General features: G+C 69.1%; 4 protein-coding genes across 4 annotated transcripts; 1 reads left to right on the top strand and 3 right to left on the bottom strand.

The window, feature by feature from the left end:
* Positions 1 to 208: 208 nt before the first annotated feature.
* On the bottom strand, positions 209 to 1,393 carry HYPK (huntingtin interacting protein K). The gene is made up of 4 exons (XM_041465049.1): positions 1,116 to 1,393; positions 864 to 919; positions 583 to 634; positions 209 to 367 (listed from the first exon to the last, which is right to left on the bottom strand). The coding sequence occupies exons 1-4, from the start codon at positions 1,299 to 1,301 to the stop codon at positions 272 to 274; spliced, it is 390 nt and encodes a 129-aa protein (XP_041320983.1). The 5' UTR covers positions 1,302 to 1,393; the 3' UTR covers positions 209 to 271.
* Positions 1,394 to 2,405: 1,012 nt separating this feature from the next.
* Positions 2,406 to 5,823, top strand: SERINC4 (serine incorporator 4). The gene is made up of 11 exons (XM_041465053.1): positions 2,406 to 2,491; positions 2,618 to 2,749; positions 3,170 to 3,348; positions 3,450 to 3,716; positions 3,779 to 3,990; positions 4,265 to 4,360; positions 4,432 to 4,558; positions 4,762 to 4,834; positions 5,045 to 5,096; positions 5,176 to 5,332; positions 5,607 to 5,823. The coding sequence occupies exons 1-11, from the start codon at positions 2,441 to 2,443 to the stop codon at positions 5,821 to 5,823; spliced, it is 1,563 nt and encodes a 520-aa protein (XP_041320987.1). The 5' UTR covers positions 2,406 to 2,440.
* Positions 5,824 to 7,229: 1,406 nt separating this feature from the next.
* Positions 7,230 to 8,000, bottom strand: SERF2 (small EDRK-rich factor 2). Its single transcript, XM_041465051.1, has 3 exons — positions 7,869 to 8,000; positions 7,539 to 7,647; positions 7,230 to 7,438 (listed from the first exon to the last, which is right to left on the bottom strand). The coding sequence occupies exons 1-3, from the start codon at positions 7,987 to 7,989 to the stop codon at positions 7,375 to 7,377; spliced, it is 294 nt and encodes a 97-aa protein (XP_041320985.1). The 5' UTR covers positions 7,990 to 8,000; the 3' UTR covers positions 7,230 to 7,374.
* Positions 8,001 to 8,883: 883 nt separating this feature from the next.
* Positions 8,884 to 10,101, bottom strand: LOC121352259 (peptidyl-prolyl cis-trans isomerase FKBP8-like). Its single transcript, XM_041465050.1, has 3 exons — positions 9,742 to 10,101; positions 9,563 to 9,651; positions 8,884 to 9,303 (listed from the first exon to the last, which is right to left on the bottom strand). The coding sequence occupies exons 2-3, from the start codon at positions 9,625 to 9,627 to the stop codon at positions 9,036 to 9,038; spliced, it is 333 nt and encodes a 110-aa protein (XP_041320984.1). The 5' UTR covers positions 9,628 to 9,651; positions 9,742 to 10,101; the 3' UTR covers positions 8,884 to 9,035.
* Between the last annotated feature and the right edge of the window lie 816 nt (positions 10,102 to 10,917).

The raw sequence follows: 10,917 nt of genomic DNA, 5'->3' as shown, positions 1-10,917 counted from the left end.
AGCCTGTGCTGCCCCAGGGGCAGAGATTAAAAGAGGGGAGAGCAGCGTGTCTCACTGCTGAGACAGGTCACCTTGTCCTGCTCTAGTCACAGGGGTGCCCAGCTGGCATGGCCACCACACTGCCACATGACTGGGCCCCACTTGTGGGTACCATGCACGCAGGGCCAGGGGCAAGCGCTCAGCACTGCAGACCACAAAGACAGCCCAGTCCCACCAGTGCCTTTATTGGTATGGCAAGAGGCGCATGCCCGGCAGCCCATGGCCTCCCAGCTCAGTTGGTGAGCGTGATAAGAGCCTCCACCACGTTGCCCATGTGCTCGCGCAGGCTGCGCTCCGCTGCGGCCCGTGATATTTCCATCTCTGTCATCTGCAGAAAAACAGGCACAGCCCCGTACAGCATCCGTACAGCAGAGTCCTGCAGGCTGGGCAGGGCACTCGGGACACCCACCCACGGGGACACCCACCCATGGGGACACTGGACTGGCCTCAGGGCAGGCATGCACCGGCCTCCTCCGTGGGTGCAGCTTTGCACCCAGGATTTGGGACATGTCACAGCCTGCTTGGGGTGCTGCTCCTACTCACAATCAGCTCTAGATCCTCCTTCTTGATGGTCACTTTTGCCAGTTCTTTCTCCCTACGAGAAGAGATGGATAAACCTCCGGTGACCAACAGTCCCCGCTGGCACTGCCCCGGTGCTCCCTCGGCCGTGAGGCGGCGGAAGCGACTCCCCGCAGCAGTGTGGGGCCGGGCGGGGGCCGGGCAAGGGCCGGGGTGTCAGACAGGGAAGAGGATGCCTGGGCCGCGTCCCGAGTGGTGGCAAGTTGCAAGACAGGCGCTGCCCCGGAGCGAGCGCGGACTGTTACCTCTCCTGCTTGGCTTTCTGCTCCCGGGACCTCCGGTCTCCGATCACCGACATAGCCTGCCAGAAGGAGCGCGGTCACCCCGCTGCGCGGCACCGGGCGGGTCAGCGCCGCGCCGGCGGCACGGGCACTGGCACCGGCACGGGCACCGGCACGGGGACGGGCGTGCAGGCGCGCTGGTCAGCGCCCGGCTCGGCCCCGCTGCAGGCAGCGCCCGGCCTCCCACCCCGGCCCGGTCCCGTCCCGCCGCCGCACCGTCTCCAGGTTGGAGCTCTGGATCTCCTTCTCCTCCGCGTAGTCCGTGACGCGCTCCAGGTCCGCCGCGCCGCTATCGTGCTTCCGCGGCTTCTCGGCCGCGCGACCGCCCGCCCCATCGCTGCCGCCGCCGGAGCCGTTGGGCTCCGTCTCCAGCTCCAGCTCCACATCGCCCTCCGCCGCCATGCCGCCGCCGCCGCGGCCCGCTTCCGGTCACGTGCGCCGCCAGCGGAGGCGGCGAGAGGCGCGCGCCGCCAGAACCGAGCGCGGGCGGGGCCAGCTCCAGGCCCGGCCCCGCCGAGCGGGCACGGTCCGCGCTCTCGGGGCTCCGGGCAGCTGGGAGCGAGCAGCGCCGGCACTGCCGGGCTTTGCTCGAGAGCAGCGGGCCGCCGGCGCTGCCGAGGCGCGGAGCCGGCCGGGCGGGCGCGGCCCCGCCGCTGCCCGCGAGTGCCCCCTGGCGGTGCAGCGGGATTGCCGGTCGGGAGCCCGCCATGGCTGCCGCCGCCGCACACGGATGGTCGGACGGGGCAGGCCGCAGCGGGGCCCTGGCCGGGTGCCCGGGCGCTGCCGGAGGCGAGAGGCGGCCGAGCTTCCCCGTGCCCCGGTGCCGGGCCGCCCGAGGCCGTACCGCAGCGCGGCCCGCACCGCGGGCACAGGCGGCCCGCCCCCGCCGCTCCCTGCGCGCGCGTCTCGCGTGTCACCCGTGGGGACGGCGCGTCCCTCGGGCCGGGCTGTGTGTGGTAGCGGGGCATCCGTGTCACCGCCGCTGCAGCCGCGGCCCCGGCATCCGCCGCGTCTCAGGGCTCTGCCAGCACAAAGCCCGAGTGGCTGTGGAGCAGCTGAAGGTGATGCCAGCCCCAGCGTAGAGCCCCCTGCATCCCCTTGCTTGTCCGCAGCTCCTGCCCACCTGGGGCATCCTGCTACCCGCTGGACGTGCTTCATGCCATCCCACTACCCAGCGAGGTGCCGGTGTCCCTTAGGTGCCTCTGTGCCCGGGGCTGCTGCCCGCTCCAGTAAACTCCCCATTCCCAGCACCTCCACACAGCTGTATGCTACTGCTCTGGCATCAGGGAGACATCACGTGCAGACCCCAGGTGCCCCTCAGGCAAGCTCATGTCCAGGCCACCTGCCAGGGCCTCGCCTGCCCAAGCAGGGACCGGCGTCTGGGCAGAGATGCCCATGGCCAGGAGTCACTGGACAGTGCCCACTGAGCACCCCAGGGGTGGCTGCCTGGAGGGAACAGCGAGCAGATGGCAGGGCGGGCCGAGCTGACAATCCCCTAATCCCATCAACGCCGCGGGGGCTGAGCAGAGCCGAGCTGGGCCATGGCGGGCACAGCGGTGCGGGGGCACCTCCTGCACCCGCTGCTATTCCAGGTGGGACTTGGGGTCTGGCGGGGCTGGGAGCACAGCTGGGAGCGAGGCTGGGTGGGTAGGGTGTGCTGGGCCAGGCTGGGAGCGGTGCTGGTCCCTGGGATCCCCACTGACCGTGCCCCTCCCCAGCTCTGCTGCGGCTGTCACGGGCTCCGCGTGTCCACGAGCACGCGTATCCTCTACACGCTCCTGCATGTCCTGGCCTCTGCTGTGTGCTGCCTCATGCTGTCCCGCACTGTGGCCCAGGCTATCACGGAGAAGGTGATAGAGGGAACTGGGACACCCAGGGTACCGGGAGTGCTGGGGGTCTCGAGTGTACCATGAATTCTGGGGATACTGGGGTGCCCAGCATGTCAGGGCACCCAGAGGAGCACTGGGCATGCCAGAATTGCCATGGGCATCAGAAGCACTGGGATTCTGAGGATACTGGGATGGTGGGATAGTGACAGGGCTGCTGGGAGTGCCAAGGGGGAAGGGGTTCCAGGGCTCGAAGGGGTTCCAGGGGTACCAGAGATGCAGGATTTGCCTGGCTGCTGGGGTCCCAGCAGTCCCAGGGTACTGAGAAAGGTATTGTGAATGGTGGGAATATCATAAGTTTGGATGTGCTGGATGCCATGGGCACTGGGGGATGGTGGGTGCACACACCAGCAGCCCTGTCCCAACAACCACCGTGCCTGCCAGGTGCCCTTCTCAGTGGTGCTGTGCCAACACCTGCCCGGGGGCACAGACTGCGAGCAGCTGGTGGGCTCCTCGGCCGTGTACCGGGTCTGTTTTGGCACTGCCTGCTTCCACCTGGCACAGGCTGCCCTGCTGCTCAACGTGCGCTCCAGCTCCGACTGCCGTGCGCAGCTCCACAATGGGTGAGGATGGGCCATGGGGCTGGGACAGGGTGTCCTGGGATGGGGCTGCCCTGGGTGGGGCTGTCAGGGGCTCTGTCCTACTGATGTTAACTGCCCTGCAGGTACTGGCTGCTGAAGCTCCTGGTGCTGGTGGGCCTCTGGGCTGCAAGCTTCTTCATCCCTGAGGACAACTTCATCCAAGGTGTGTCCCCCACACTATCTGAGCTGGCACCCTGGGCACCCCTCTTGGCCCCACTTGCCCTGTGCCATCTCTACCTCTGCCCTCTTCCCCCAGCCTGGCACTACACAGGTGTCTGTGGGGGCTTCGCCTTCATCCTCATCCAGCTGGTGCTGATCACAGCCTTTGCACACACCTGGAACAAGAACTGGTGAGTGCTGGGGTGCTGGGTGGGTACCTGCCCACTGCCCCTGCTCATCCACTCTTCTGCAGGCTGACAGGTGCTGCACAGGACAAGCGCTGGTATCTGGCTGTGCTGCTGGCCACGGCCACCTTCTACACCCTTGCCTCTGCCGCCTTCTCCTTCCTCTACAAGTTCTACACCCACCCAGCCGCCTGCCACCTCAACAAAGCACTGCTTGCCATCAATGGCAGCCTCTGTGGCATCATGTCCTTCATCTCCATCACACCGTGTGTGCGGCTCAGTGAGTACCACACAGCACAGCGTGCTGGGGGCTGCCATGCTGCATGGCCAGCTGTGTCCTGGCTGGGGTGACTGTGGGCCCCAGCTCAGGGCCAGCACTTGGGCACTGGAGCAGAACCCAGTTCCCCGGTTCCCACTGGCCCTTCCCATGCTTGGCACAAGGCGTTGGACGGGTGAGTGGCAGGAGGGGACTGCCCAGGGCCCACTCAGAGCCCCACCCACCAGCTCGCATTACTCCAGGAACTCCAGTAACACCTCCATCCCCACTTTCGCAGGGCAGCCGCGGTCAGGGCTGCTGCAGTCCTCAATCATCAGCTGCTATGTGATGTACCTCACCTTCTCTGCACTGTCCAGCCGCCCCCCAGAGAGAGGTGGGTGTCCCTGCCCACCACCAGCAGTCCCCGCCATGATGCATGCCCTTCTCACCTCCACCTCCCTGCAGTGCTGTACAAGGGGCAGAACCTCACTGTCTGCTTCCCGGGGCTCCGGCAGGATGAGCTGCAGACAGAGGACACCACCGTGGCCGTGCTGGGTGCTGCTATCATGTATGCCTGCGTGCTCTTCGCATGGTGCGTGTTCCCTGCCCAGGCACGCTGGGGTGCCAGGGCTGTGCTGAGGGGCGGCAGGACAAGAGCAGGTGGGGCATTGGTGGCTGGACAGGGCCAGCACAGCAGAGCTCCTGTGGCCGGTGGGAATCCATGGGGCAGGCTGGGAGCCTAGCAGAGGGTGATGGGTGCCTGTGTTATGATTTCTGCCTCTCTCCTGGGCACAGCAATGAAGCTTCGTACCTTGCTGAGGTCTTTGGGCCCTTCTGGATGGTCAAAGTCTACAGTTTTGAGTTTAAAGTGAGTATGGATGCAGCTGTGCTCCACATCCTCCTGCTATGGGCACCCCAGACCCACCACCTCAAGGCCCTGTCCCAGTCCCAGAGAGGGGCAGGTCTTTCTAGCCAAGCACAGAGGGCTGCCCACACCACCTGCCATGGCATAAGGCAGGGCTCCGTCTGGCCTTGGTGGCCACGGGGCTGGGCAGTCACCACTCTGCTCTCCCTGCAGAAACCTTCCTGTTGTTTCTGCTGCCCTGAGAAGATGGAAGAGGAGCTGAGAGGTGAGTGGAGTGTCTGTGTGGGAGAATGGGCAGAGCCTGTGTTCCAGCCTGGGAGTGCCATGTCCCCACACTCCCCCAGGCACCGATCAGACATGTGAGCAAGTAGAGGAGAGTGCCAGGGGACAGTTCATCATCCAGGATGAGCAGGACCGGGTGGTCTACAGCTACTCAGCTTTCCACTTTGTCTTCTTCCTTGCCTCGCTCTATGTTATGATGACACTCACCAACTGGTTCAGGTAGGGCTCTGTGCTGCTGCCCAGCCCTCGCTGCCCTCACTCCAAACCTCTGTGCTGGGCCATGATGGCAACACCGAGCTGCCACCTGCTGGGGATGCTGAGGCTCTGTGCCCACAGACCTGCACTGCTCCAGTGGCAGCTGTGCAGCGCAGCAAGCAGGGCTGGAGGGACATGCCCAGGGGCACATGGCCACTGGGACACAGGGTGATCTGGTGGCTGCAGCTGGCACGGGAACCCCCTGTGTTGGCATCCCAGTCCTGCCCTCTCCCACCAGCTATGAGAATGCAGTGCTGGAGACCACCTTCACACATGGCAGCTGGTCAACCTTCTGGGTGAAGGTATCCTCGTGCTGGGCTTGTGTCCTGCTCTACCTGTGGCTGCTGCTGAGCCCCTTCTGCCTCCAAGGCTCCCCACAGCACCAACGCAGCAGTACAGGGCCACGCATCGTGCGGCGCCGACGTGCTCCACAGCGCATCAACGTCTCCACATAGCCCCTGCCAGGACAAACTGCACCCAGGGCTGGTCCCTGCTGTGCCCCGTGCCTGTGCCCTAGCCCTGCTTGGTCCTCCTGGCCTCCCTTACCCCTGTCCCAGGAGACAGCAGCACCTGAGAGCCTGAGGGGAATATGGGAGGTGGATGCTCCCAGGGACACTGGCCCTGTGCTGAGCCAGGGCCACCCAAAGGGCCAGAGCCAGCTGGTGGCAGGAGCTCAGCCCACAGCCTGGTTGCCCTGGCCTCACTGAGTGCACTGGGGGAGCAGGGCTCTGCCCTGGCTGCCACGGTTGTGGTGCATTCACTGTAAATACCTGCTTCAATACATTTTTATATAAAACTCTGAACTGTGCCATTGCCCTGCGCAGCTGCTGCCATGGGGATGGAGGGAGGGGGTGCCAGCCCTGTGGAACACCCCGAGTCAGCAGCACTGCTGCAAGTCCCCACAGGGCCTGGCCCGGGTGGGGGGTTCTGCCAGACCCCCGTGCTGCAGGCAGTGCAGGCTGTCCTCTGGGGAAACAATGCCTTGCTCGTGCCTGCTGCAAGCACAGGCCACTGGGCAGCCTGCCACAGCCACTGGCAGTGCTAGAGAACCCCATGCCACCCTTCTGTCCTGCAGTCGAGCAGCCACAGCCATTGATGCTGGTGGGGCACAAGACGGACCTGCGGCCTGGCGTGGCCAAGGGGGTCCATACAGACCAGAGGCAGCTGGCCATGGTGAGCAGCAGCTCCTCAGGGCCCCCGGGGTAACCAGAGCCCCACTGACACCCGCTGCCAGCCCCAGGCTGCCCGCTCTGCGAAACCAGCGCCAAGGACGGCACCAGCGCGGTGGAAGGCGGCGCTGCATCTGGCTCGGTGAGGAAGCCAGGCTGCCGCGGGACCCGTCGCCGTGCTGCCGGATCGGGCTGACGCCACTATTGCTGCCCTGCAGGGAGGTGGAAAGGCCGATCGGCACCGGCCTTAGCCCCGGGCGGGACCCGCGGCCACGCAGACGGCTCCGCGCTGCTGCCGGACGGGCAGCTACAGCTGGGCCCGCCCCGGCCGTGCCGCAGCGCGGCTCTCCCCCGGTGCGCAGGCCCGGCCGCCATCTCTCCACCGCCGCCCTGCGAGCGGCCCGGAGCCCTGGCTGCGCCCCGGCGCCATGCCGGCCAGCTCCGCTCCTCGGGCCTCCCAGCCCTCCCAGCCGCCCCGGGGCGCCCGGCCCTCAGCCCCCGCGCCGATCCCCGCTGCTGCCCCAAGGACCGCCCAGGCCCGACCCCACCTTTGTTCCTCACCGTCAAGATGCCGCCGCTTGACTCTGCCACGGCCGCGCTCGGTCCTTCTCGCCGCGGACGCGATTGCTCCGCCGGTAATACCCATGCTCGCCCACCCCCCGCCCGGCGCACGGACGAGCAGACGCAGCGTGCAGGGCTCCACAGCTACTTTAATAGGGGACGGCGCCGCAGGGCGCGGGGCGATGCCGGGGGTCCCGGCGGGACCCGGCCTGGGGCGGCGCGGGGCATCCTGCCGGCGGGACCGGCCCTGGGGCGGCAGCCCGGCGCGGCCGCCCGCTACTTGTTGCCCTCCTTCTTCTCGTCGGCCTTCTTCTGCTTCTGCTGCATGATCTCCGAGTCCCTGCGGGGAGCGCGGCGGGGCTGGCGGCGGGGCCGGCACCGCCGCGGGGCGGGAGCAGGGAGCGGGGCAGGGGAAGCCGGCGGGCCGGCCCGGCGCTCACCTCTGCTTGCGGGCGGCAGCCGAGAGCCCGTCGTCCCGCCGCTTGCCCTTGCCCGAGTCGCTCTGCTTCTTCAGGTTCTTCTGCCGCGCCAGTTCGCGCTGGTTCCCGCCTGCCACAGCGCGGCCGCCTCAGCGCAGCCCGGGCCCGCTGACGGGCCGCGGCGCCACCCCCAAACCCCGGTCCGACCACTGCCCGCAGGCTGGGTCGCGGCGCGCCGGCGGACCACGGCATGGCCCCTGACCCCGGCTCCACCGCGCTGCTGGGTCCCAGAGCAGCCTCCCACCACACTCGCCAGCCCCAGCCCCCTTTCCTTCCTTCCCCCCGACTCACGGGTCATGGCGCCGCTCCCTCCCACCTCCACTCCACCGCCACGTCCCGCACTGACCCCCCCTGCGCCCCGCCCCGCGCCGCGCTTTAAGGGACGCCACAGCCAATCATTGCGCCGATCCATCCCCCGCTGCACTCCCATTGGCGCGTCTCTCCGGCAAGGCCCCGCCTGATTGGCCGCGGGCTATGGCCTCCCTTCTGCCGGCGGGGGCGAAAAAGCCGGAAGGTTGGGCGCACGCGCCGCAGCCGCCTCCGCGCGACAGGATGCGGGGCGAGGGGAACCGCCCCCCGCCGTGACGTCATGAGGCGTGCGGGAGCGCTGCCAGGGGAGAGCGGTGCGGGACGGGAGCGGTGCGGGACGGAGGCCGGGGCGCCGCCCCGCCCCTGCCCCAGGGAGTGTGGGGCGATGTGGGGAGGACGGTATGAGAGCTCTTCTATCTCCTTGGTCAGGCTCTGGGGCGCTGCGGGGCTGCTCAGATCGCTCCTTCCGCCGAGGGCGGTGGGGGGGATCTACAGGGAGGGACGGCTGTAAGCGCTATCCGTGCCAAGAGGGTGCGGGACGAGCACCCGTCCCTGCACAGCCCAGTTCGCCTACGCACGCGGGGCTCGGCGGCGGCTCCGGGTCGTGGCGGGGATTCTGCGGGCCGGTGCTGGATGGAGGGCTCTGGTGCTTCGCCAGCCGTGAGAGCTCGGTGTGGATCACCTGCGGACGAGGGGCGGCTGCGGTGGGACACCCGACCCACCGATTCCTGCGGGATCCTCTTCCTCCCCGTCGCTCCTAGTACCGGGTGCTGCCCGCCCTCGCACCCCGCCTCCCACACCTTGTTGGCCGGGTCCAGCTCCAGCGCTCTCTTCAGGACGAGCGCCGCCTCTGCGTCCCGGCCCTGCTCTGCCAGCAGCTGCGGGGAGAGGAGCGGAGGGTGGCTGGACGGCCGGGCCGAGGGGAGCGGGGCCGTGCGCGGCGACGCGAGTCCCACCTGCCCGCGCCGGAGCAGCGCCCGGCCGTTGTCGGGGCTGATCCGCAGGGCCGCCTCGCAGGCCGCCAGCGCCTCCTCCGCCCGCCCCAGCTTCAGCTCGGCGGCCGCGCAGTTGTTGAGGCACTTCACGCGCTGCTCCCGCAACTCCTCTTCCTCCTCGGGCCCGGGCGGAGCTGCGGGGCGAGTGGCGGCCTCAGCGCCCCAGCCCCGCAGCCCAGGGCCCTCTCTCCCGTCCGGTCTCACCGGCGGCGGGGCCGTCCAGGGCGAGCAGGGACAGCCGGTACGATCGCAGCGCCGCGGCGAAGTCACCCCGCGCGAAGTGGAAGTTGCCCCGCTCCCGGCGCTGCGAGCCCAGGCGCAGGCGGACGGCGGGCGGCAGCGGCTGCGGGTCGGGGCCGTCCCGCACCTCTAGCAGCGTCACCTCGAACAGCAGCGGCGCCTCGGGCGGCACGTCGGGCTCCCTGCTGGTACAGCGCCAGCTGCCCGCGACCCCTGCCCGCCCCGGTCTCCTGCCCGGCCGGCCCCACCGGCTCTGGTCCTTCTGTCCTCGCCTGTCCCTCTTGTCTGCTCGCCCCGGTCCCCTGCCCGGCTGGCCCCACCGGCTCTGGTCCTTCTGTCCTCGCCTGTCCCTCTTGTCTGCCCGTCCCGGTCCGGCTGCCCTCCCGTCCCCTGCCTGCTCCATTCCCCCGCCTGCTCGGTCTCCCTGCCCGCCCGCCCTACCTGCCCGGGCGACCGTAGGCGTAGGGGAAAGCGGCGAGGAAGAAGGAAACCTCCCCGGGCTGCATGGTGGGGACGCCCAGCTCCAGAGCCTGTGGACGGGCACGGCGGGGCTGGCGGGTCGGAGCCCGGGGCGGCGCTGAGCCCGCTCGGCACTGAACCGCGCACCGGTTCGGGCTCACCTGCACGACGTCCCCGTGACCCGGCACGAAGATGAGCCGCGGGTCCCGCTCCACCAGCCCGCCGTCCTCCAGGGCGCCCAGCACCTTCACCGACACCTCCTGGCCCGGCAAGGGCCGCGGCCCGCCCGGCCCGGCCCGCACCACGCGCTTCCGCAGCAGCCGGTCCTCTGCGGGGGAGGAGGCGCTGACAGCCAAGCCGGTGTCCCGAAACTGGCACGCCTTGCTCGACTCTCCCCGGTACCGGCCCTGAGACCGCCCGTCGGCGCTCACCCGTCAAGTCGCTCCAACCGTCGGAAGCGAAGAGCGGCCCGAAGCCGCCGGGCCCCGGCACTGCCAGCGCCTCCAGCCGCCGGTAGAAGAGCCGCTCCTCCTCGCGCACCGACGGCACCGCGATGGCGGTGTGGGGCAGCCGGAACCGCACCCGCCCGCCCCCCCCCCCGCCGGTCCCGGCCAGGCCCCCGCGGCCGCCCGCCGGCCTCTGTTTCCCTCTCCGGGGACCCGCCGGGCGACGGGCCGGGCATGTCCGCCCCCGGCCCTCCTCACCACCCGCCGCTACCTGCTGGCCTCGGTCCGCGTCCGCCCGGGGCTCGGCGGCGGGTGCCCACGGCCCCCCGCCCGCACCGGGCGTGCCGCCGCCGGCCCCGCCGCGCCGCGACTGCCGGGGGTTGCCCGGGCCGGGGACACCGCGGAGCGCATGCCGCCGCACCGTTACCTAATGCCGGGAAGCGGCTCAGGGGATTAGTCCGGGCCGGCGGCAAAAATAGCCGGCACAGGGCGAGCCTCGCCACGGGGCTCTCGCCACCCGCCCCCGCCCCTCGGGGCCGCCCGCCCGCCGCCGTCGCGCGTCCAGGCAAAGCCGTGGCCGGGCTTCTCCGGTACCGAGGCTGCGGGCCGGGTCTTTGGCTTATCCCAGCTACCAGCAGGAGAAGAATCACTGTGAATATCTATCTCCATCCAAAGATCACATCAAAAGCCTGGTTCTAACCTCCCAAGCAAACTGTTGCTACCGTTCTTTCCTTGCTCATCCGGACCTGTCTTTGAAGCAGTGCCAGCTGCTCCAGCTGCCCTGAAGCACCTGGGGCCAGCTCATTCCCTGCTCCCTGGAGGGCCACGGCTGCATGGGGAGAGGCAGAAACAAAGATCTGATCTTCGGCTAAGGCCTGAGGCAACTCTGAG

The sequence above is a fragment of the Pyrgilauda ruficollis genome, unplaced genomic scaffold (genome assembly GCF_017590135.1).
Source record: "Pyrgilauda ruficollis isolate IOZ18807 unplaced genomic scaffold, ASM1759013v1 scaffold186, whole genome shotgun sequence".
NCBI lineage: Eukaryota > Metazoa > Chordata > Aves > Passeriformes > Passeridae > Pyrgilauda > Pyrgilauda ruficollis.
The sequence above is the reverse complement of the archived record's forward strand: the minus strand, read 5'-3'. Positions and strand labels throughout refer to the sequence as shown.